The 22,300-nt window shown below is 35.0% G+C and overlaps 1 protein-coding gene and 2 non-coding genes across 5 annotated transcripts; all 3 read right to left on the reverse strand.

Annotated features, from left to right (window-relative positions):
- Window positions 1-6,108: 6,108 nt before the first annotated feature.
- CYL1 (alpha-N-acetylglucosaminidase family / NAGLU family) lies at window positions 6,109-16,993 on the reverse strand. 3 transcript variants are annotated; one of them, XM_068474196.2, is made up of 19 exons: window positions 16,613-16,993; window positions 15,707-15,780; window positions 14,910-15,121; window positions 14,419-14,540; window positions 13,141-13,226; window positions 12,899-12,993; window positions 12,615-12,696; window positions 12,232-12,338; window positions 12,032-12,062; window positions 11,573-11,690; window positions 10,773-10,823; window positions 10,055-10,164; window positions 9,788-9,890; window positions 9,436-9,534; window positions 8,376-8,486; window positions 7,669-7,916; window positions 7,048-7,285; window positions 6,652-6,730; window positions 6,109-6,565 (listed from the first exon to the last, which is right to left on the reverse strand). In XM_068474196.2, exons 1-19 carry the CDS (start codon window positions 16,826-16,828, stop codon window positions 6,321-6,323), a joined length of 2,427 nt encoding a protein of 808 aa, XP_068330297.2. In that variant the 5' UTR covers window positions 16,829-16,993; the 3' UTR covers window positions 6,109-6,320. The 3 variants fall into 3 exon arrangements, with proteins under 3 accessions (XP_068330297.2, XP_088553428.1, XP_088553429.1); XM_088697302.1 differs by lacking the exon at window positions 16,613-16,993 and adding an exon at window positions 16,300-16,434; XM_088697303.1 differs by lacking the exons at window positions 6,109-6,565; window positions 6,652-6,730; window positions 7,048-7,285 and having other exon boundaries at window positions 7,665-7,916; window positions 16,613-16,942.
- LOC137735836 (small nucleolar RNA snoR138) lies at window positions 13,696-13,848 on the reverse strand. Its single transcript, XR_011068738.2, has one exon. It is a non-coding gene; the product is annotated as a small nucleolar RNA snoR138 (small nucleolar RNA).
- LOC137735832 (small nucleolar RNA U19) lies at window positions 13,907-14,018 on the reverse strand. Its single transcript, XR_011068734.1, has one exon. It is a non-coding gene; the product is annotated as a small nucleolar RNA U19 (small nucleolar RNA).
- Window positions 16,994-22,300: the final 5,307 nt, after the last annotated feature.

Consider the following 22,300-nt stretch of genomic DNA (forward strand, 5'->3'; position numbering starts at 1 on the left):
TATAAGACGAAGACTTGAGTATGTTAATAGAAGATAAGCCATCCATCATTTGAACCAAATTAGAAAAGAGGTCAATACGAAGAAAATAACCTTCTACACATCTCTTGTCAAGGTAGATATCATAGTAGTAGGAGGAAAGAAAAAGAGAAGTATCCCAAATGCGTATGCATAAATCAAGTTAAGAAAAAAAAGAAAATAAAGATGACATATATAGGACCAATATGGAGATTGACCTTGCCACTTTGTTTGAATTACGTTTTTGTTTGATATTCAGTATGAAAATGACTATAAATCACATTAACAAAGATTAGGAGTTACATATGAGTTAACTCATTAACTCAAGGGCATAATGAGAAGTTAGCTGAGTGAAAAATAGGATCAATGTGTTTATAGTTTTTTTAAGAGAAACAATAGCTTTATTGATGAAGAAAATTCAACCAGAGTTTAGATCTTGGTAGAGTACATCTCTTATAACATCTGGGAATTCCTCAAGCCAAATTATAGAATCACCACTATATATAAACTTGAATTGGCAAGGCGATGAGCCACTCCATTACAGTTTTGCAGAATATACAAAATATTACACTCTTGTAACTCAGACGCCAACTCCTTAACATTAGAAGCAACAAAATTAAGTATTTAGTTACATTCATCAATATTTCTCAATAACTAAAGCCGATATCTCTTAGGTAATACTAGAAATACTAAATTTACAAACTAATAAGAAATAAGCGTGTTAATCAACACTTAATAATAATCAAATCATCAACATCTATATCAATTTGTTTACAAAATTTAGTTTACATATTTAATCTTCTTAGCATTATTCTTCTAATTAAGTTGGGCTAATAAAAATTGAACCTCGACATATATGAAATATTTAAACATTACTATAGTGTGTACCCATCATGACTCAATGATTGAGCCTTTTCAATCTTTGGCCAAGGTAACTTTTTTCAACATGAATAGATAGAGATGCCTTGTTCCATTTTCTATGTTAAAGTGGGACGGAAAGACAAAAATCTGATGAGTTCAACTTTACGTGCCTTTCAAACGACTTAAGTCGGTGTGATCAGATCATATGCCAGTTTACCAAAACAAACCAAATCCTCGAAATGGAAAGTGACCTCTCACTTCTAGTCACATTTGAATAAATAATTGTTCGAAGGGTTTGCCTTTCTTATGTGCAATGATGTTTGGCCTTGGTTCTTTTTGAAAACTCAAATATTGTACATTTATTTTTAAAAAGTTAAAGTCCCAAATTCCTCAACCTCCACTAGAAGCTTCTTTCTTGCTTTGGGTTGCTTTGGGTTTAGGGTCAACATGCTACTGTTGTTGAAATATATGTTTCGACGGTTCTGAGTTTGGACTGAAAAAATTGATTTTCGCATATTTTTTATACTCAAGCATATTCATTTTTTATTTTTAATCTTTGAATTAAACAAACAAAAATAATTTTACTACGTAAATAAATAGACGTGTACAGAAAAAATTTAGACCAATAACAGCTGACTGTGTCTTTTCATCAATTGACTCAACTTGAATGATGCACTTTGAGACCCTTGCTCCAGCCCCACTCATATATCTTTTTTGAACTTGTAATTCCATTCACACATGTTTTTAGGTTTCCTACATCAATAATTCCTGACAGTTGACAATGCTAAGAACATTGTGCATTGAATTCAAAGACAACATTATTCACCGGAACTTGCATTTTCTGGGGGGCATAGAACTAAGATTTCAAAGAGGATAATGACACTTACCGGTTCGTGCTATAGAATTGACCACCACCCGCACATGAATTCTCCTTTTATCCCTAATCACTTTTCTCTCTTTATTCTAGCCCCCTTTTTTTTTTAATTTTATTATTATTAAGGGAAGGTAGGAGAGAGTTCTAAACTATTACATTAATTTAGAAGATGGAGAAATTTCGAACTCATAACACATGCTACTATGATATTGGAACATCTGCCTATATTATAACCTTAGGGTCGAGGTAAATCACATGAGAATTAAGGTACAAAACCAATGAGAGGAATGCATAAAGAGAAAAGAATGTGAATTTACTACCTTCTTTTGTTAGTGCATAACTCTTGCGCAAATAAACTCTAAACTCAATAGTTACTTACAATTATAAAACAATTTATCTTTTTGCAAAATTATTATATATCACCACTTTAAAATAAGTCACCATGCACTCCTCTATGATAAAGGACACAGAAGGTAATAGGAAAGTTATGATTTCATTACTTGATAAAATAAAACTACATGTTGGTATATATACAAGTGACTAGTTCACTTGTAATAACAACTAATTACAACACATCTAACTAATTACAAACTAATATCAAAACTGTTACAACCAAATTATAACAAACTCAATTATCTTGAGTAGACTTATTTACAATACTACCATTATTAGAAGGACTTGAAAATGTGCAAGAAGATTTTTTTAGAATACCAATAAAAAGTCCTTTGTTTGAGAGCATTTCCAATGGAAAGAGATCCTTTCCGGATCTCTTCCTTCAAAGTTCGCGGAGCAAGTGATCCGGACCTTTGAAATTTGATTCAACGGCTTTTAAAATCCGGGCTCCTGAAAGTTATAATAATTTTTTACTGTTGGATCAATTTTAATAGCCCGGATCACTTGATCCGCTGGTTTTGAAGGAAGAGCTCCGAAGAGGATCTCCTTCCATTTCCAATGATGTCAATGACACCAAGTGTCACAAAGTAATTATCATAGAGAAGGGTTGCTTTATTGACACCCCACAAGTGTCACAAAGTAAATGTGTTGACCCTCAGGCTCCAGATACTAAGGTCCAGAGCGAAACTAATTCCCCACATATTTAATATACCTCACATTTACTTTTTATATTATAATTTATCTTGATATATCCCACGAACATTCCAATACTACCCTCACATCCCACACCCTCTACATACACTCCACAATCGCTAGTTAAACCCCACATCCAATTCATCCTCTTCATCATGGACAACTATTTAAATGTATATTATATACTGTATATTGTATGTGGGCGGTGAAGCCAACTTGCCGACGTATTGATGATATACGTGAGCCAAATAATGTTGCCTTTAGAAGTTTCCAAAAAAATATAATGTTGCCTTTAGACTAATCACCTCTAATTGAATATTTCCGGAAAATTCAGTTTTGAATGCAAGTCTTTGCGTTAGTGATCGCAAGGATTCATATTGGAAAAATGGTGAATGCAAGTCTTTGAGTAGGTGATTATAAGGATTCATATTGACGGAAAAGAATCCTCGCCGGATCCTCTTTGTAGTGATCTAGGTATCAATCAATCACGTCCGTTCATCGTATATCGTGCGGCCAGAAAATAGAATAATTATTTAGGCCCTTAAAGTGTTTAGATACAATTTTGATCTATAAATACACCCAAGAAAATCCAGCCTCACAAGAATCTAGCTCATTTACTTTCCTTATTATTCGATTCATTTTAATAGTGTTGATATACTTTCAGTAAATGGAACTCTCTAGGCCTACTCTTGGAATTATATATGAATGAATACAGTGGCTGATTGAAACGGTCGAGAATTCAGTAGCCCAAAACCTTCTTGCCACAACTATTTCAAAACGTAACCGGTCCATATTTTTTTGAACGAAAAGTACGATATTCATTAAGATGCGAAAACCGTACAAATTAAAGATAGAATGCATATATGGATCTCGATAAAAAATTTATCGGAGCTTTCAACATGGTCGAATGGAAAAAGAGCGTCCCGCACAACCAAACTAAAGTTAACTATCCTCAAACCAAATCAAATAATACATTTGAATTTGAAAAATCTTCAAATGGCGCATCCAAAATTAACCCCGGAGGTTCATCATACAATCTCTTGAGCACACCCCATTCCAGCACGTGCAAGTCTGTGAGCAACTTGATTTGCCTCCCTTTTAACATGGCATGGCTTCGCATGAGAAAAATCTTTGACGAAAGATCGGATATCATTAATTACAGGACCTAGAGGAGATGCATCTTCTCCTTGGCCATTCATGGCTGCGATGGTGATGACTGAATCTCCTTCGAAGATACAATTATTCCGGTTCAAACTAAGATTCCGGGCAAGAACAACAGCCATCATGGCTGCGATGATGTACTTGTTAATAACATTATATATAAAATCTCAAATATGTTTGTGTTGGAAATTTGATATTAAATTAATATTAAATTTCTAAACATGAATGGAAATTAAGTAAAGGGACTTAAGGATCATGAAGCACAAAATAACTCCCGTGTTAAAGAGTCTGTCTAAAAATAGAGCACCGTTGCAAGTTGATAAAGCCTTCAAACTATTTATGCACAAAATAAATCCTTCCTTGTCATCTCTGGGCCTCTCCATCGTCTTCCCACCACCCTCGCTCTTTCAAATAACTCCTCTTTCGGACCCAAGCGCTATTCTAAGACCATCTTCAACCCTTTTAAAATTTAAAATTTTTAATCCGGAAAATTTAAGTTTTAACCTAAAAATAATTTTTTTGCTCCAACTCTTCTGGGTTAAAATTTTAGTTTAAAGAATGAATTTAGCCTAATTTTTTTCTTAAAGCAACTTTTTTAAAAGAAAAAAAATTGGGTAGACTATCTTAATTTAATTTTATGAACATTTTAACCTAAAAATAATTAGATTCAGACAAATATTGAAAATTTACTAACCGACACCATGAAACTTGTGAAACACTATGAAAAAAATATGAAACACATAAAAGAATTTCTTTTTAATTACTTTAGTTGTTGAATTTAAATTTGGACCACTAGATATTTATTTTTTTTACCGTTGGATTTCATTAAATTAGATCTTAATCGTTGGATTCAATGAATTTATAAATATAAAACTAAAAAAATATACATATATAATGGACCAACCCCACTAATCCTGAGAGAATCCTAGGCTAAATTTGACCCAGAAATGAGTTTTGAGTTTTAACTTATATTTGCCCCAAGATTAGAGTAAGTTGGAGTAAGTTTATAACCTAAAATTTAAATTTTACTCCAAAGATTGGAGTAGGTCTAAGAGAACAACCTCCTTTGGTTGCTCTGGAGACTGGCAGCACATCATCACTCGCCCCTCTCTCAACCTTATTATGTTTTTTCTTGTTGGACGATGATTCCTAGAACTCGTCGAGTTTATGGCTAAATTCAATCATTTTGCAACGGTTATTAGCAGTAGTCGCAAGTACTCGTTCCCGCCAAAATTCATCTGGGATTATGGATTGACGAATGGTTAACGACCATTGACACCACAAAATCGGTTAAATGTGAGGGGTGTTATGGTTAAACGACGAAGCTCCTAGGTGAGATCCGGACAATCCTCTCTAGATCTTGGTATGCTTTCTTGCACGTTTGTTTTGTTTTTAGGGTTTGTGAGGAGGAAGAAGATTATCTCTGATTTCGAATTTGCAGCTTAACTAATTGGGCTCCGTTGGTAAGCTGCATATGTTTTTAGGGTTACGGTGCTTTAATTTATGTAGGGTACTCGATGATGCCCAATTTTTTTTTTTGCTCATAAAAATTCTCTTGCTATGCTCAAAATAGGTATATTTTTTTTGTTCATTTAATTACTAATAGCTATGATTTCTCAAATAAAAATTTGTGATCATTAGTCCCTTAACTTATCAAAACGTGCAGCTATAGTCCCTTTCATCAACTCTGTTAGAACTTCCGTTAAAATAAATCACATAATGAAAACATGGGAAACAAGCATATGATTATATGTTTTCATCTAAATATTCAACAAATTTCTTACAATTTATTAAAAAAATGCAAAATAAATATATCTAATTTATATCGAAGAGCGGGTGCCTAGATGGGTCTAGTCAGGCTAGGTCAACGCCTAGCCGCCCTTTCTTAATTTTTAAACGCCTGGGGATTAATCGAGAACGGTAGCTAATTACCCAGCACCTAAGCGGGAATTTTAGAACAGATTTCAGTGTAACAGAATTATACAAATTTCGAAATTTCTGATCAGATTCGAATTATTAAATACATTCTCATTCTTATCCCCTTTTTTTTTTTTTTTTTTTTTTTTTTTGGGATTTCGAATTTCGGTTTTGGATTTGAAACAGACAGAATATTTTAGAATATTTTGGCTCGAAACCAGTCCAAATCGATTAATCTTATCCAAGTTGCACCCCTACTTCTGTTACATCATTGCTCGAGATACAACAATGACCCTAAGTTATTGTCATGCAACATGCAAAGGGCTCTTATGAGTAAGGAATGGACCTAGCACATGTTTTGCTACTTTACAACACAATCACTTCTCTCTTTTCTAACAATAAGAACCTATTTTGCTCGAACGAAATATTTTTCATACAATGCTTTAGAAATAGCAAGAGCATCTCCTTTTGCCTTCACCCGGTAAAGTTCGGTACCTGCTTGCCAATTGTTTGAAAACGCTATCCATTCTCTTCTCCATTCCTCCAACTTGAAGTCCTCATTGTCTCTCAAGCTTTTCGACAAAAGACCAAAGTAGGTTGAAGCGCGAGGTAGATAGTAGCTTTTCAATAGCCCACTCCAGAACTTATTTGCTGATGACAAGAAGAATTTCAATGTTACAAAGAAAAATAAGCGACAATGCTTGAGTTACATTAAGTGAGGTCGAAGTTAGGATTACCATAATCATGAAGCCTGCTCTGGTTGGTTTTTGTGTTATCAAACCACATTGTCACCTGCGTCCTTGCATTCCACTCGTACTGAAAAAATAAAGTTTATAACATTTCGTAAGGTGAAATTTGGGCTGAACTCCTGATGTTTAGCAGGGTAATACAGTGCAGAAAACCCAGGAGAAAAGACAAGATGGCTCTTTTCCCTTGGATGCACAGAGAACATAAGCCTATAATGTATAAATTAAGATCAGGAAATGGAAAAATGTGTGGCTTAGCTAACCCCAATAATCGAACTAAGGTGTTGCGTCATGCTGATATGTCTAAACTAACTGTGCAATGTTATCCCCAAGAAAATTCTCAAAGCTAAAAGCAAATAGGCCAAAGAGGGAAATATTTGCTCTCACCTGCTGCATTTCCGTAGGATTAGCTGCCAGATTTTTTGCACTTTCAAGCCAGGTTCCAAGTAAAAAATTATCATCAGAAGCGAGCAGTTCATCAATATCCATTATGAGTTGAACAAACTTTTGACTATGGTGACTATAAGCTTTTACATCCCTCCTCCGATAAGCTGTCACTGCATCCAGATATACTTGATTCGCTAGCTTTGAAAGTACTTGCCGTGTCAAATCAACCAAGTCATATCTGTCACGGTGCCAAGAATAATTAGGAATGATCAAATGTTTTATTTCCCTTTTCCTACAATCGGCTTACTGGAAGTAACTGGATGTTTGAAGATAACCGTAAAATCCTATCGTGATCCATTTTTGTGTCTAAGGCGTTTTATTCAGCTGAGTTCCTTTGTCAAGAAACTAGCAGATAAAGAACTTGTATTTAACAACCTCTGGAAGGAAAGTGAACTTAAAGAGTGGTTACTATGCATGCTATGACACCAAGGAAAACAAAATCTAGACAAATACTCTGCAGGGAGCAAGTGATTCATTCAGGAGAATTATATTTATCATGTGAATACAGGTCGGATCATATATCTCAGATTTCATAACACAAGAAAGCGGTTTTTCCTTTACCTATATGTCAGGCTTCCAGAGAATTCATTTCCAGTGTCAAGGAATAGTCGTAAAGCATTGACCACCTCTTGAGTAGAATACCACAAATGTGCCTGAGGCAAATTAGAGCTGGTTTTTTGGAGCAAAACTCTTCTCTTTTTATCGAGCAGGATGGATGATTGCATCTGGTTTTGTTTTGAAATGTTTGATATGTGATTTGGTGATGGATCCCAGTCAGGGAGTTTGACTATGAAATCTGTGTTATGGTCCTGCGACAAGTTAAATATCCATATCATTCGTGGTACGGTGAAAAGACACAAATCATTAACTACAGGAATCAAATTTTATTTACATCCACCTATCACGCCTAAGTTACTAACATAAGTAATGCATTGTAGTTAAAATTTATCGATTATGGAAACATCACATCTTGCCTCGTCAAAAACTATTCAAATGAAATACATGAAACATAATCAAAGCCATAGATGAATCAAAAAGTGTCCATCCGATAACAATACCACTAACTGATAAAGCATGGTTATGCTTTTTCCCCTTTTTCAGTCTGGATAATGTCATAGATGCATCAAATGACTTGAGATAACCATTCGCATAAGGAAGCACAGTGATGTATGATGCCCTTCATAGTTTGATGATCATTCCAAAATTATGTTTTTGAAGAAATAAAAAGTCATACGCATTGGATCAATGGAGTTTATTGAGATACGTACAGCAATCCCATCTGTACAGTTGTAAATTGTCTGGTGAAGGATGTCCCAAGCTGCCTCAACTTGAGGAACTGCATTACCATAGCGTCTCCGGGAATAGATCTTTAGCCAATCCTGCAAAGAGCGCATGCGTACATAAATTATTGTCAGCAACCAACAATCAACACAAAATCTGTTTCTGTACTCATCTTAATTACTTCAAGTGAGTTAAGTCTATCATCTTTAACAGCTATTTGTAGAATGAAAAAAAAAAAAAAAGACCCTGTTCTTTGAGAAGCAACTGCATTCACATCTTCCAAACATCTACGTTTAGAGCTTCCATTTTGTGATGCTTGACAATCGTATGTGTTAATGGTGTAATCATATCAACAACCATTGAAGATAATGAAACTTTGACATATCTGTATCATGATCCAAAACCAAATTAAAGTTGTTTCATTCCTTATAAGTAAATAATGCGAGGTTTCCCAAAAGAGCTTGAAGTGTTTTAAATGATCAGAGCATCCCTTCACTCAATCACACATAATAGTAAAGTTTTGGAAGATCAGAGCATCTCTTGGATCAATACATAATAGAAATTATCTAGACCACAACATATGGCAAAAACTTAAATAAAAAGACTGAAACATCACTTGCTTAACTATTGTTGACCAATAAAATCATTTACTGTTGAAAGTAAATTATAAAATCTCCACACAGCCATGCATTGGGCTTATACTGTACCGTAAGTACCATAGTGAAGCAAGACTTATCGTACTAAATCTCTTTTGTTTAAAGCCTAAAGTTTGGTACTTTCCCATGTGCGGAACTGCATCAACTTTGTTACACTTACATTGATGTTCAGAATATTTGAGAATAAATCCTTAACACTTGTTAGATGTCCACACGGTAACTACTCATGCTCACCTATGTCCACGACTCCACGTCATAGTTGCAAATAACCAATGTATAAACTATTTATTCTTATTAGAATACAGAAACAAATATTTACACACTTAAAAAGGAACTAACAGCATCCCTAACTATTCCAATTATTGCAAAACATTTAAAAATTCATAAATACCTGAACTTGAACCTTTTCACTGCGAAATGCCATTTCAGACGTCAATTCATAAACAACTGGATTGTGCTCAATACCTTCCATGCACATGCCAACTCCAACCTATCATAATAACGAAAAGTTACTTTAAGTGTGCCTAAAAAAAGTAATTTTTTATTACATAAAATTATCAAATATACTTCTATTTCCCAGTGTTATTTTATAAATAACTAAATAAATATTGGTCACAGAATATCGTTTTGTAGTGTGATGGCAAGATATTGGCACTTTTGTTTGAACATGAGAAAGTATAGACTAACATAAAAACATAAGTCTTTTACAGTAATAAGACATGCATGCAAGGTATCTGGCATACCATAGTAGAATTTTCACTAGTTCGGGCGTCAACTGGACCTGAAGAAATTGCATCCAATATGCCATACATTTCAATGTTTCCACCAAAATTGTGCAAGAGACACCTGACGTAGATAAACAGTTGGCCAAGTAAAAAAAACATTTTGATCACAGGTGTTGAAACTTAATGTAAATACTAACAAATCAATAGAGGCGTATCTTGAAGATTAAGCTTCTCACTCAAGAAGTCAAGATTAACTAAAAGTTAACAAATTCAAGAGCTAATTACCAAATATAAGGAGTGCCATAAAATTGAGATGATGTTTTCCATATTGGTTTGACATCCGCAAATAGATCAAGAACTATCATTTTTCCAAACGGAACAGAATGTAGAAGAGCCTGCACATATATTTAAGTTGTTAAAGAATAAGACTAACAAATGATAAGTTTAAAGTGAAAACATGACTTTTCAAGCCACTGAATATTGCACAATGGCGTTCTAGGATTCATATAGCCGACCCCACTTAGTGGGCTAAGGCTTTGTTGTTGTTGTTGTATGATTACAGAACCCTGACGGTGAAGGATGGAGCTTGTTCCTCTATTATCTTCCACCAAAAGCCCTACTTCAATGGCACTGCCATATACTTTTCATGCACATGGCTGGATCTGATGTCTTTCTGTTCAACTGCCTCCAGGTGTTCTGGATGCAATTAGTTCTGATTTTTTCACCTTATTACAGCGTTTACCAAAATGCTTAAGTTTTCCATTCTATGGTTATTAGTTGCTAATCAACTTATTCCAAAAGCTGTACCAGGATTCCGGGAATCACAACTAATTTATGAAGAAATCCCTTTCACATTCACACACACACACATCAAATATTAAATTTTTTAGCCCTGCATATTTCATATGAGCAAGGCTACCTTCTGCTCCAATAAACAACAGGAATTATTCAATGTTTATAGCACGCTAAGATTTGTATCATTATCTACAAACTAAATGCGTACTTTCATTTGAGGTGGTTTCCAAAAAGCAGAGTCCGAGTAGAAGAGCCAACCCTGCAAAATGATAAAACTTTCAGTCAGGAGTAATTATATGAATAACTGAGTCAAATTGCTCATATACAAGCAACTCAATTCCCACATTTATCGAACTTAGCATTGTCAAGGTCCATAACAAATAAATTGGTCGCATGTGATACCCTAAAAACCAATAGAAACACCCTTGTGTATTTCCAACTGATCATGATATGAGCCAGATGATACTTTGGTTTATTTATTAAGACACATAGTGTACTGCCATGCAGGGTTAAAAACTTAAAAAGTAAAATCATACCATAAATATATATACATATTAACAATTGGAGATAACACCGATATGCTGCTTGCTTTTGAACTATAGCTGTGGTTAATGATTTGTATTATGTCTCAATGCAAATTTTCGAGGGTTGGTAACTATTGATGCAAAGTATTTCCTTAATTATAGATTAGTAGATAAAAATGAATTCATAGAAAGGGTGTCATATGGCTGACCCCATTCCCCCCCTAAAAGCATTTTGAGTAGCGATTAATTGTGTTCATTATACAATGTATAGCAAATTGACAGGGAAACTGATCGACATGATGAGTACCACTCATTGCAAACTTCGTAAATCACTGAAATCCTTAAGGTCCTTCCATTTAAGATTCAGTATATTTAAGTCATGAGTGTTGAGGGCAGAAACTATTAAATACTTGAATATATCATAAAAATTAAATTGAAATAGATTGAGAGGGGAAGGAGTGGTTTGAAGAACTTAGGAGCATACTTGCATTAACCAAACAGCATCCTTATCACCTTTAGACATTGCTTTATACACAGCAGCTCCAAGTGATGAGATATATGCTGTATCATTTGTAGGTGGAGTATTTTCATTGAAGGTATCACTGCATTAAATACAGCATTATTTACATAAATAAACTTAGTAGGCAAAATTAAGAAATCTATAACATGCAAGGAATATCTTGCAGTTGTCGGGAAAGATGTAAGAGAAGAGTTCTGTTTCAACTAGTTAATAAAGTTCAAAGACGACAGAAACGGCCTGCCTAAGACAGGTCTGAATGGTTGACCGTAGATGCATAACCCTTAACCACCAAGGGGTGCCCAAAGGGGAATTACTAAGAATATAAAAGTAGTTGCAACAGAAAAATATAAAAGTAGTTTGAGTTGGAAAAGAACATGATTTAATAACGTACTATACCATGAAAGAATAAGTGTGAGAAGTTACCAGTTATAGATGTCAGTCACATCCCCATATTCTGTACAAAATGTAAGCCATGAAAATTAGTCAAACAACCAGAAAATATGACAAGAAACTGGAGACATCATGGTTAGGTTCTTGTCAGTTAAATCATCCATGGTCACTATCTATGCACAAATGGACGATTGTAGCAAGTTGAAGTAATAACTAAGAGACATGAAGCAAACCTTCAACTTGTCGCCTAACAAAAGCCATCCCAAGTTCAACAAATAAAGGATCAGAAGGATCAAGAAGATATGTACAGCACCAACGAGGATCACCATCAACAGTGTTCCTAATCATAACAACAAATATGGAAAATCTCAGAAAAAAATATAGCACATCTATTTCCAACATATTGTACATCCAGAAAGGGACACTTTTCCAACTGCAAACATGGAAGTCAAAATGAGGGTGGTAAATCTAATGCGGTTACTTTACATTTTTTGTTCAAAAGTGATTTAATGTAATTCAGCCGTAGAAATTCAGTGACCGTCTAGGTCACATAAAGCTACGTCACATGGGAGCTATATATAGTGACAAACTTATGGTAAAATAAAAGATCACATACCACTCTCCAAGTCTGGTTATATTTGCTGAAGGATACACCTTCTTCAAAGTCGCTGGAACATTTCCAGAGAATGATGGCAGCACTGAAGCAAAGAAGAGATCACACATGAGTAGCCACATCATCCAAGTGACATTGTACTATGTCACTATATAACCCCTTGAAACATAATACATGTTTAGAAGATATGTGTAAAAAAGAGTATCACTAGTATTGGTGGAGCATCATTTGACAAAAAATTATCTCGGTAATTTTCTAATTTTGCAGTAAAAAAAACTGGCAATCACCTGGAGTCATGCCTAGCTCTAACATCCTAGATAATATCTGTTTCTGCAAAACCAACTGCTGATCTAACCAATTCTGTGATAAAGGCCCACCCCACCTGTTACAAGACTACTGTCAGTTTCTTTACAGCAAAAGCACGTGATCAAGTGCACAAAAAACATCAAGTATAGCCTCTTCAGTTGACTTATTGTGTTTTAGAAGACCTGTGCACAGGGTAATAAAATCTTGTATCACCTCCACTTACGCATGTAAGTTTCCCATGCGAGCCCATGCAAGGAAGGCAGGTCCACCAAAGAAATCATTCAAATCTTCCTTACTAATATTGAAATCCTACAATAAGAATATTCTAGTCAAGTCTGATGAGAAGAATGATGCAGGCACCAATACTATGCTTACGTACTTAGCAAATGTGCATTGCCTAGACTTTAGATAAGGCAAAAACGTTAACAGAATATAAATCTAAGTCTGAAATATCATAATTATTCATTTTCCATTATGTAGCGTATCAGTCACGCTGACTTCTAGAATGAAACAAGATTTTCTTGTAGTGTCCTTTTTGTTTTCTCTATATTAGAATTTAGAACTGGAATGACAAATAGAAAATTGACCTGACTGTAAGCTCCAATGACAAAATAAAATCATCTCTGGTAAGAAACTAAGTTGCAGCAGCAGAAGTGTCAGCCAGATGGGAAATAAAATAATAATATCCAAGGGCAAAGTTTAGAAACTTAGAAACAGGAACGTTTATTTGTATTGGGAGTTCGCTTCAGTTTTAAAATTAAAATAATTAAATGCAGTGAAATATTCGAAGCAGAGTTTTGATTTTTGAAAGATGAACCAAGGATGAAAAATGGAGTTCATCACCCTCAAATAGCTTTCAAACATTGTGTGCTCCAGTTTGAACCAAATGGTGTGGGATTTGTTTTCGCCTTCTGGTTATTTGACGGGCAATGATTTAAAAAAAATCAAAAAAATAAGAAAGAAGAAGGGAGGGAAAATGGTTAGTTAGAGAATGTGTGAGACTGCTTGGAGGACAATTGATGAGAAAGAGACAAGGAGTCCCCTCAAAAGGCCTCAGCTACAAAAAGCCGAATCAATATCTGCCTCATAACTAAGCCATATATGAAATCCAAACCTATTCATATGGCTACTCAAAAGGCATTCAATAAACATAAAATTACAAAAGAATATCATCGACAGGAAGAGACCAGAGACTATTCAGTTGTAAAATTGTAAAATTGTATTCTAACTGTGATACACATGAGCACAGACCAAACAAGCATATATGCAATACATCGTAAAGTTTATCAGAAAATAGAAAATTGTATTTCTCTCATGTTGAACATTCAAGGTTTTATGTTCTCCTTTTAATGCATGGCAGCCTTGTGCTAATTAAGAAACTCCAGTTCCTATAAGCAAGCTATGCATACATGTTAAAAGCAGCAACATATACAAGACATATACTGTAGAAGCTTAGAATTTGATGAACACCTTCATATGTGTAAGAGCTTTTATAATTTACCATGAAGACTTTCTGCCAAATTGATTCTTGCCCTGTGAATGCTAAAGGCAGGTTAATCCCCTGAAGAGCCATCCAGTCTATTTCTTTCTGCCATCTCTCCCAATCCCACCAAACAAATGAATCTGCAAAAATGTGTCATATCACATACAGTTTATCAATTTTCCATTGCCACGATAAACATATCAACTAATGTAAAAGTATTACATTACAAGTTTTTTTTTAATGCAAATTAAGTATACTTTCTTCATTTCTTAATTTACTTTTCATCCTCTTATTTCTCTTATGGTTGTACTGTCAAACACATTGAGTTTGATTCATAAAACCCTCTCTGTGAAAACACAGGCACAGTTGTTTACGTCTCACCCCACTAGACTTCACATTAGCAGACCCTCATGCACTCAGCTGCCTTTTTTACTCTCAGTGAGACAAAGTACAACAATGTATAGACAACCTGATTGAAGCAAAAGCAGATACAAAGAGTCAATACTTACAGCTGGATGTAACAACATTTTGATAATAGTTCCACGGGACTGGTCGTTGTATCCTTAACCCTTCATCTCTTACACGAGGCAGTGATCCTGGACTTGGGATGGAAGCTAGCTGAGCACCACCAGTCTTGTCCCAGGAAACATGAGCCCCACACCAGTACTTCAAATACCAGTGGAGGCCAGATGCAATTTCAACTGCTGTGGTGCCTTTAACCCTGAAAGAGGACCGTGATAATCATAAAATTACAACTGCAGATGTTCCTTCTTAATTTCTTACAATCATTGAGTTTTAAGCTATCTAGCTCTTCAGGTCAATTTATCCTTGCATACTTGTGAGATAAACAATATATCCATATTGCCAAAGCAAGCAATTGAGAATATCACAGGTGCGAATAAAAAAATGAAAACATCTAGTCACAAAACGTTAATCCCATTAGTAACTGGTTTTGGTATATCACACCTTCTTCATTGGGACTAACTCTTGATGAAAATTTATTTAATAAGCTACTTAAAACACATATCCCAAACAAATTTCAAGCAGTGCTGAATCAATACTTAATAAGTTTCCATAATGTAGCCAATCATTCCCTGTCCTCAAATTTCTATGATTTAGAATGTTAAATTCTTTTAAGATCAGAAGTTTCGTTCTTACAAATTCTGCAACAATACTAAAGGCTTTAGTTATATTTTATGGGCTGAAACTTTGCATGCAAGCACATAAATATATGCCAGAACTTTTGTTTCAAAACTGGAAAAGAAGAAAAAAGTAACTATATTTGGCAAGACATAGTTCAACATACTGTATCTCAGGACCATGTCGGCTTGACAGGTTGTAATTGTTTAGCATAAAGCAACTGTGTCCACCACAAGCATCCTGATATCGAATTTGAAGCAGTTAGCATGATGAATTACAATGAAATCAATGTTTGACTAAAGCCAGAGATAGTTTCAGGGAATGCCAAAGCAAAAGCAAAAAATGTTTGTGGCCGATCACGTATCAGTCACTTCAATCATGAATGGTATAGTTTAAAGTTTCATACTTGCCTATGTTTTCTCAACAAGCAAACATATCATACAACCATATAGTGATATAGATCTCAGAAACTGAATAATGCAAACACTGATACACATATTTATTCCTTTGAGATTATGTTGGATCCTACTTCCTGTTTTTCTTTTCCTCCCTTTTCTCAGTAACCAAGCAGAGTATCACAAGGAAGTTAAGTTTAAAACATGAAACTGGACAAGCAAACAGAACATAAAGATTTAAAAGAAATGATAACGGTCGAAAAGAGGCAATAATTAAGCAGAAAACAAACTACAACCCAAACTCAACCAAAAAACCTAAATTGAAATGCCCAATTGAAGTGTTAAAAGTGCTTTATGAACTAACTACGTTGAGCGGAAATACTTAAAGGTGCTTCTGTTAGTAGAAGCATTTTCTGGAGAAGCAGTTGTTATGTGCAAAACCAAACTCCATAAATAACTTGCAGTGAGTTGAACAAAAAAAAAAAAAAATGTAACTTCCAGGGCATTTCCACGAAGCACTTGTATTTATAATAAAATTTTCTACATGTTTATAACAAAAGCGCTTTCATGAGCAGAAGTGCTTCCAACAAAAAGCAGTCAAAAAAAAATAACACAAATAGTCAAACCCAGAATCCAAATGTGAGAATTTTGAGCAAAAAAAGGAAAAAGAATAGTACTTGGGAGACAATCTTGAAGTCGAAACTGTGAACATGGGTTGGAAGCAATCTTTCGAGAACAGCTTTAGCTGCAGCTTCTTGAACCGAAGCCGAGGACCGTTTGGAGTCCAGACGGCGGAGCAACGCCGTAACTGCTTCAGCTTTTGCTGATACAGCTAGGATTGGTACAATAAAAACAGCAATCAAAATCAGCAGCTGGATTTTGAAATTCGACATGGTTTCGGATGATATGATAGAGTGGGTATCACCGGCTCAATTTTTGAAATTTGTTTTAAGAAGAATCATCGCTGATTGCAAAGCCTTTTGTTGGCAGGTTACTGGTAGTACTTTTTTATATTTATTTTTTTTATATTTTTTATTTCTTTACAAACTATATTTGTCAACACAAGTGGAGGAATAGTTAAGTCTCTAGTTGAAATTCAAATTTGACGGGAAATGCGTATTTACAAAATTAAAAAAGAATATCATTACATCGTAATACTAAGTGATAGATTACAAACTCATTACCAACCTAACGTAATTACAAAAGAGTAGCCCCAAATACAATAAGCAGACAACCAAAATATGGACCACCAAAGCAAACCCAAAATAAAGTTTTGAGCCCAAAACAAAAACAAAGGCCAACAACTTGAGAACTAGCTTCCTACCACCACCGCGGTCGGAACGCCGCTTTCGACCCGTCAGAACCAATGCTCCCAGCAAATATCCGAATTCAAGTCATACAGAGCCCAAAAAATGAAAGTGGAAAGACTTCAAACTCCTCCAACAAATACGACATCGTTCGCTACCGCACAATGAAAGAAGCAAGTTAAGAAGAAGCTCACTAATAACAGGGCCATCAAGAGCATATCAAGAGAAGGAGGTGGCATGCCGGATCGCTACGCACCTTTCAAGAGAATCCCAAAGAATCGCGAAATTTTGCGCTATAGCCGCGAGAAATCGCTGTGAAGGTAAGCGGGTAATAGAAGGTACAAAATTACTGTTTTTGGTCAACTCCCTTAGCAATTCGGTCTAAACGCACCATGTGACACGCAAATCACCTTAGGAGTATATTAATACTAGGCAAAACACTAACAATTTAACTTCGTCAGATTTGGAGGAGATGTATTTGCAGGCTCTTATTACTTCTCCAAATCTGATTTTTTTTTTTTTTTCCTTCATACTTTGGTTTTTATATTTTATTTTAATAAACGATATTTATCTACATTAAGGAGGTGGAGGAGTAGGTTAAACCTTATAATAGGCTTGCAATAATGTGGTTCAAATTCGTCTTTGACGAGAATTGAACCTAAAACCTCTTATTTACAAATAAAAAGGAATATCACTAAACCATATAACTAATTGACTATTTTGGTGATATTTTGACCAAAAGCAAAAAGTACCACAAGAAAGACAATCTACTTAAATTATATTTTGTAACTACATAATGTGGCAGACGATGGCTGAATTTCTTTTTAAATCATTAAATTATATTTCAATGTAGTGTTCGAAGTTCCCTTATATGAAGCTCATATGCTTGTCATTGTAAAATAAATGTACGGTGCGACTGTGTCGAAAGTAACTCGATACGATACATGGGACAACATGTCAACGATTTTTTTCTAAATTATTATTTATTATAAGAGGAGGGGAAAGAAATCGAAACTATTACAATAATTTAAAAAATTGAGAGTTTCAAACCCAGAACTCATAGGTAGAAACCTAACATCCTATCCACTAAAATATTGATCACATACAACATGAACAACGATATTGTTATTGAATATCAATGCTATATTATTGACGTATTTGTTAAGAATTCTAAATCCAAGCCCTTAACCCTAAGCTCTAAGGTCCTCTTAAGAACAATCTAAGATCCTACACCCATAACGATCAACCTCATACTTTTACGGACATTTTAAAATTCTAAACTCAAAATGACCAACCTCATACTTTGACGGACCTTATAAAACTTTACCCTCTTAAATCTAATAGACCTTCTAAAATCCTAAAAAGAAGAATAATCTTCAGAAGAAGATAATAGTTTTAAAATCACTTTTCAGACACTTGTAAAAGGGAACCGGATCCCATCCGGATTCAAATAAACTGAGCCTAAGGATCAAAGGATCCAGACCATTGAAATTTGATCAAACGGTTATAATTAATATAACTTTTAAAGGGTCCCCTGTTTGTAGCCGTTGGATCAAATTTCAACGGCCCGGATTCTTTGCTTAGGAGGCTCAGTTTATTTGGGTCCGGAGGGGATCTAGTTCCTTGTGAAAGGACCTAAGTTCATGCACCTCATTTACTTCTCACTCACCTCATAAGTATTTTTATGAATATTTACACTAATAACTTGAAAGTAAATGACAAAAATAAAATAGGTAAATTAATATTTTTTATTAAAAAACCAAAATAATTAGCAGCGGACAAATTCAAGAACCAGTTCAATCTCAAAAATTAAAATAAAGAGTTATTTAACTTAGTAAGCTTTTTATTGGATGATGGACCACATAAAGTGATCATTTCCGGATTCCTTCCACCAAATTTACCAATCCGAACTCTTGAAATTTGATTAAACGACTACAAATATGAGGCTCTTTTAAAAATTATATTAACTTTGGTCGTTGGACTAAATTTCCAATATTCGGATTGGTAGATTGTGTGAATCCCTTTCCGACGGACCACTACCCCGTATATATACCAACGTATGGATCTAGTAGCTTGACTCAAAAGGCAAAGCAAAAGGTTGTTGAAGAAACAAAAGGTAAAGCAAAAGATCAAAAGACCCTCCCGCTTCAACGAAGAAAAAAAGGAAGAGGAAGTTAAAAGTGCTTTATGAACAACCAAAACTGGACAAGCAAACAGAACATAAAGATTTGAAAGAAATGATACGGGTCGAAAAGAGGCAATAATTAAGCAGAAAACAAGCTCCAACCCAAACCTAACCAAAAAAATTAAATTGGGCATTGAAGTGTTAAAAGTGCTTTATGAACAACCAAAAGTGCTTATAACTACATTAAGCGGAAATACTTAAAGGCTCTTCTGTTAGTAAAAGCACCTTCTGGAGAAGCAGTTGTTAATGTTATGTGCAAACCAAACTTCATCAAGAACTTCCAGTGAGTAGGCTAAACCTCATAATAGGCTAGCTATAATGTGGTTCAAATTCGCCTTTGGTAAGAATCAAACTTAAAACCTCTCATTTACAAATAAAGAGGAATACCACTAAACCGTATAACTAAGTGGCTATTTCGGTGTTATTTTGACCAAAAGAAAAGGGTAATATGAGAAAGGCCATATACTAATACAATAATTTAGAAGAAAGGGAGTTTTGAACCCGGGACTCATGGGTAGAAACCTAACATCCTATCCACTAAAATATTGATTGCATACAACATGAACAGCAATATTGGTATTGAGTATCAATGCTATATTATTGACATATTTGTTAAGAATTCTAAAACCCAAGCCCTTAACCCTAAGCTCTAAGGTCCCCTAAAGAACAATCTAAGGCCATCTCCAACCGAAGGAGGACCAAATGGCTTGTTTTAGGCCTATAGCCCTCCAAGAAATTAATATTTTAATGAACCATGCCAGGCCATATTTCTTAGGCCATCTCTAACCGAAGGGTCCAGAGGGTCGAAAATAGCCCGAAAACAGTCTCCAACCAAGGGTAGGCCAAAGGGCTCGTCGGCCCCATTGGACAAAAAAGGGCCAAAGGGCCAATCGGCTGGCCCAACCCAGCTAGTCCCGGGCAGGGCCACATGCTGACGTCATATTAAAAAAAAATATTACAGTTTTTTTTTTTGTTTTTTGTTTTTTGGGCCAAAATTTTCTAAAACATATTTAATTATGGGTTTAGATTTTTTGGGCCATGAAGGTGATTTGGTCAAAGTTGGGATGTTCATATTATAAGCGTGTTTCCTTTCTCATTCATCTCCCAAGGCCGATGTGGGATAATCATAATGGGTGTAGTTGTAGTTGTAGTTCCTTTCATAAGCATGTTCCCTGCACAATTTATTTTAAATATTTAATTATATTACATTTAATTTGTTGTAGTTGTAGTTTTTAAATTTAAATAATAAATTATGTTCGGCCCTATGACCCTTTGGCCCTCGGTTGGAGATGATTTTTTGTGACAGGGCTAAAACGAGCCATATAGCCCTCGGTTGGAGATGGTAAGGTCATCTCCAACCGAAGGGTCTAGAGCAAAAATAGTCTGAGAACCATCTCCAACGAGGGCTAGGCCAGAGGGCTCGTAGGCCCCACGAAATCTGAAAGGGCCAAAGGGCTGACCCAATCCAGCCAGCCCGGGGTTGGCTAGAGGGCTGAGTATTCCTATTCGATATAACCAACAAGAATACTTAAACAAATTTTCGAATGCAACAGCTAGCTGACGCCAGTTACCATTGGATTCTTTTTTTTTTTTTTTTTTTTTTCTTTTAATTCTTAAAAATTCTAATTTTTTTTCCTATAAATATCTAAACCATTCATTAAATTTAAGTTCTATTTTTTGTTTTGTTTTTTGGGCTAGTTATTGTTGTAGTTTTTAAATATAAGCTGTAGTTTTTAAATATAAGTTGTAGTTTTTAAATTTAAGTTGTTGTAGTTTTTAAATTTAAATAATAAATTATGTTTGGCTCTCCGTTGGAGATGATTTTTTGTGACAGAGCTAAAACAATCCATATGGCCCTTTGGGGTTGGAGACGAAGACAAATATGGTCATGTACTGTTCATTAAAATATTAATATCTTGGAGGGTCAGAAGGCTAAAACAAGCCATCTGCCCAGCCTTCGGTTGGAGATGGCTTAAGAAATATGGCTTTGCACTGTTTATTAAAATATTAATTTATTGGAAGGCCAGGGAGCTAAAATGAGCCCTCTGGCCAGCCTTCGATTAGAGATGGCCTAAGATCCTACACCCATAACAATCAACCTCATACTTTTACGAACATTTTAAAACTCTAAACTCAAAATGATCAACCTCATACTTTGATGGACTTTATAAAACTTTATCCTCTTAAAACTAATGCACCTTCTAAAATCCTAAAAAAAAAAAAAAGAATAATCTTCAAAAGAAGATAATAATATTAAAATCACTTTCAGACACTTGTGAAAGGCCTAAGGCCATCTCCAACTGAAGGAGGGTCAGAGGGCTCGTTTTAGCCCTTTGTCCCTCCAAGAAATTAATATTTTAATGAACAGTGTAGAACCATATTTCTTACTATCTCCAACCGAGGGGTCAGAGGGCCATAGGCCAAATGTTGCAATGTGACAAAAAAAACCATATCCAACTAAGGGCCAAAGGGCTATAGTATGGAATGTGAAGAATTGATATAAAATGAGGTAAAATAGTATGAAATGATGAAAAATATGTGAGAAATGGTGTAGGAAAAAAATTAGAAATTAAAAAAAAAAAAAAATCCTAAACCCTAAATCCTAAAGTGGGCTGGGCAAATGGAAAAAAAAAAAAAAAAAAAAAAAAAAAAAAAAAAAGGCTGGCTGGAGATGGCCAGCCCACTGGCTTGATTGGCTGGTTTAGGCCTGGTGAGGCCCACAAGCCCTTTGGCCTAGCCCTCAGTTGGAGACGGTTTTAAAGCTATTTTCAGTCTTCTGACCCTCTAGACCCTTCGGTTGGAGATGGCCTAAGTTCATGCATTTTATATAAGGAAAACTAATGAAAAAATCTTAAAAACTTTGAGTTTTAACG

Source organism: Pyrus communis, chromosome 7 (genome assembly GCF_041283825.1).
Source record: "Pyrus communis isolate YQ-2024b chromosome 7, ASM4128382v1, whole genome shotgun sequence".
Taxonomy (NCBI): Eukaryota; Viridiplantae; Streptophyta; class Magnoliopsida; order Rosales; family Rosaceae; genus Pyrus; species Pyrus communis.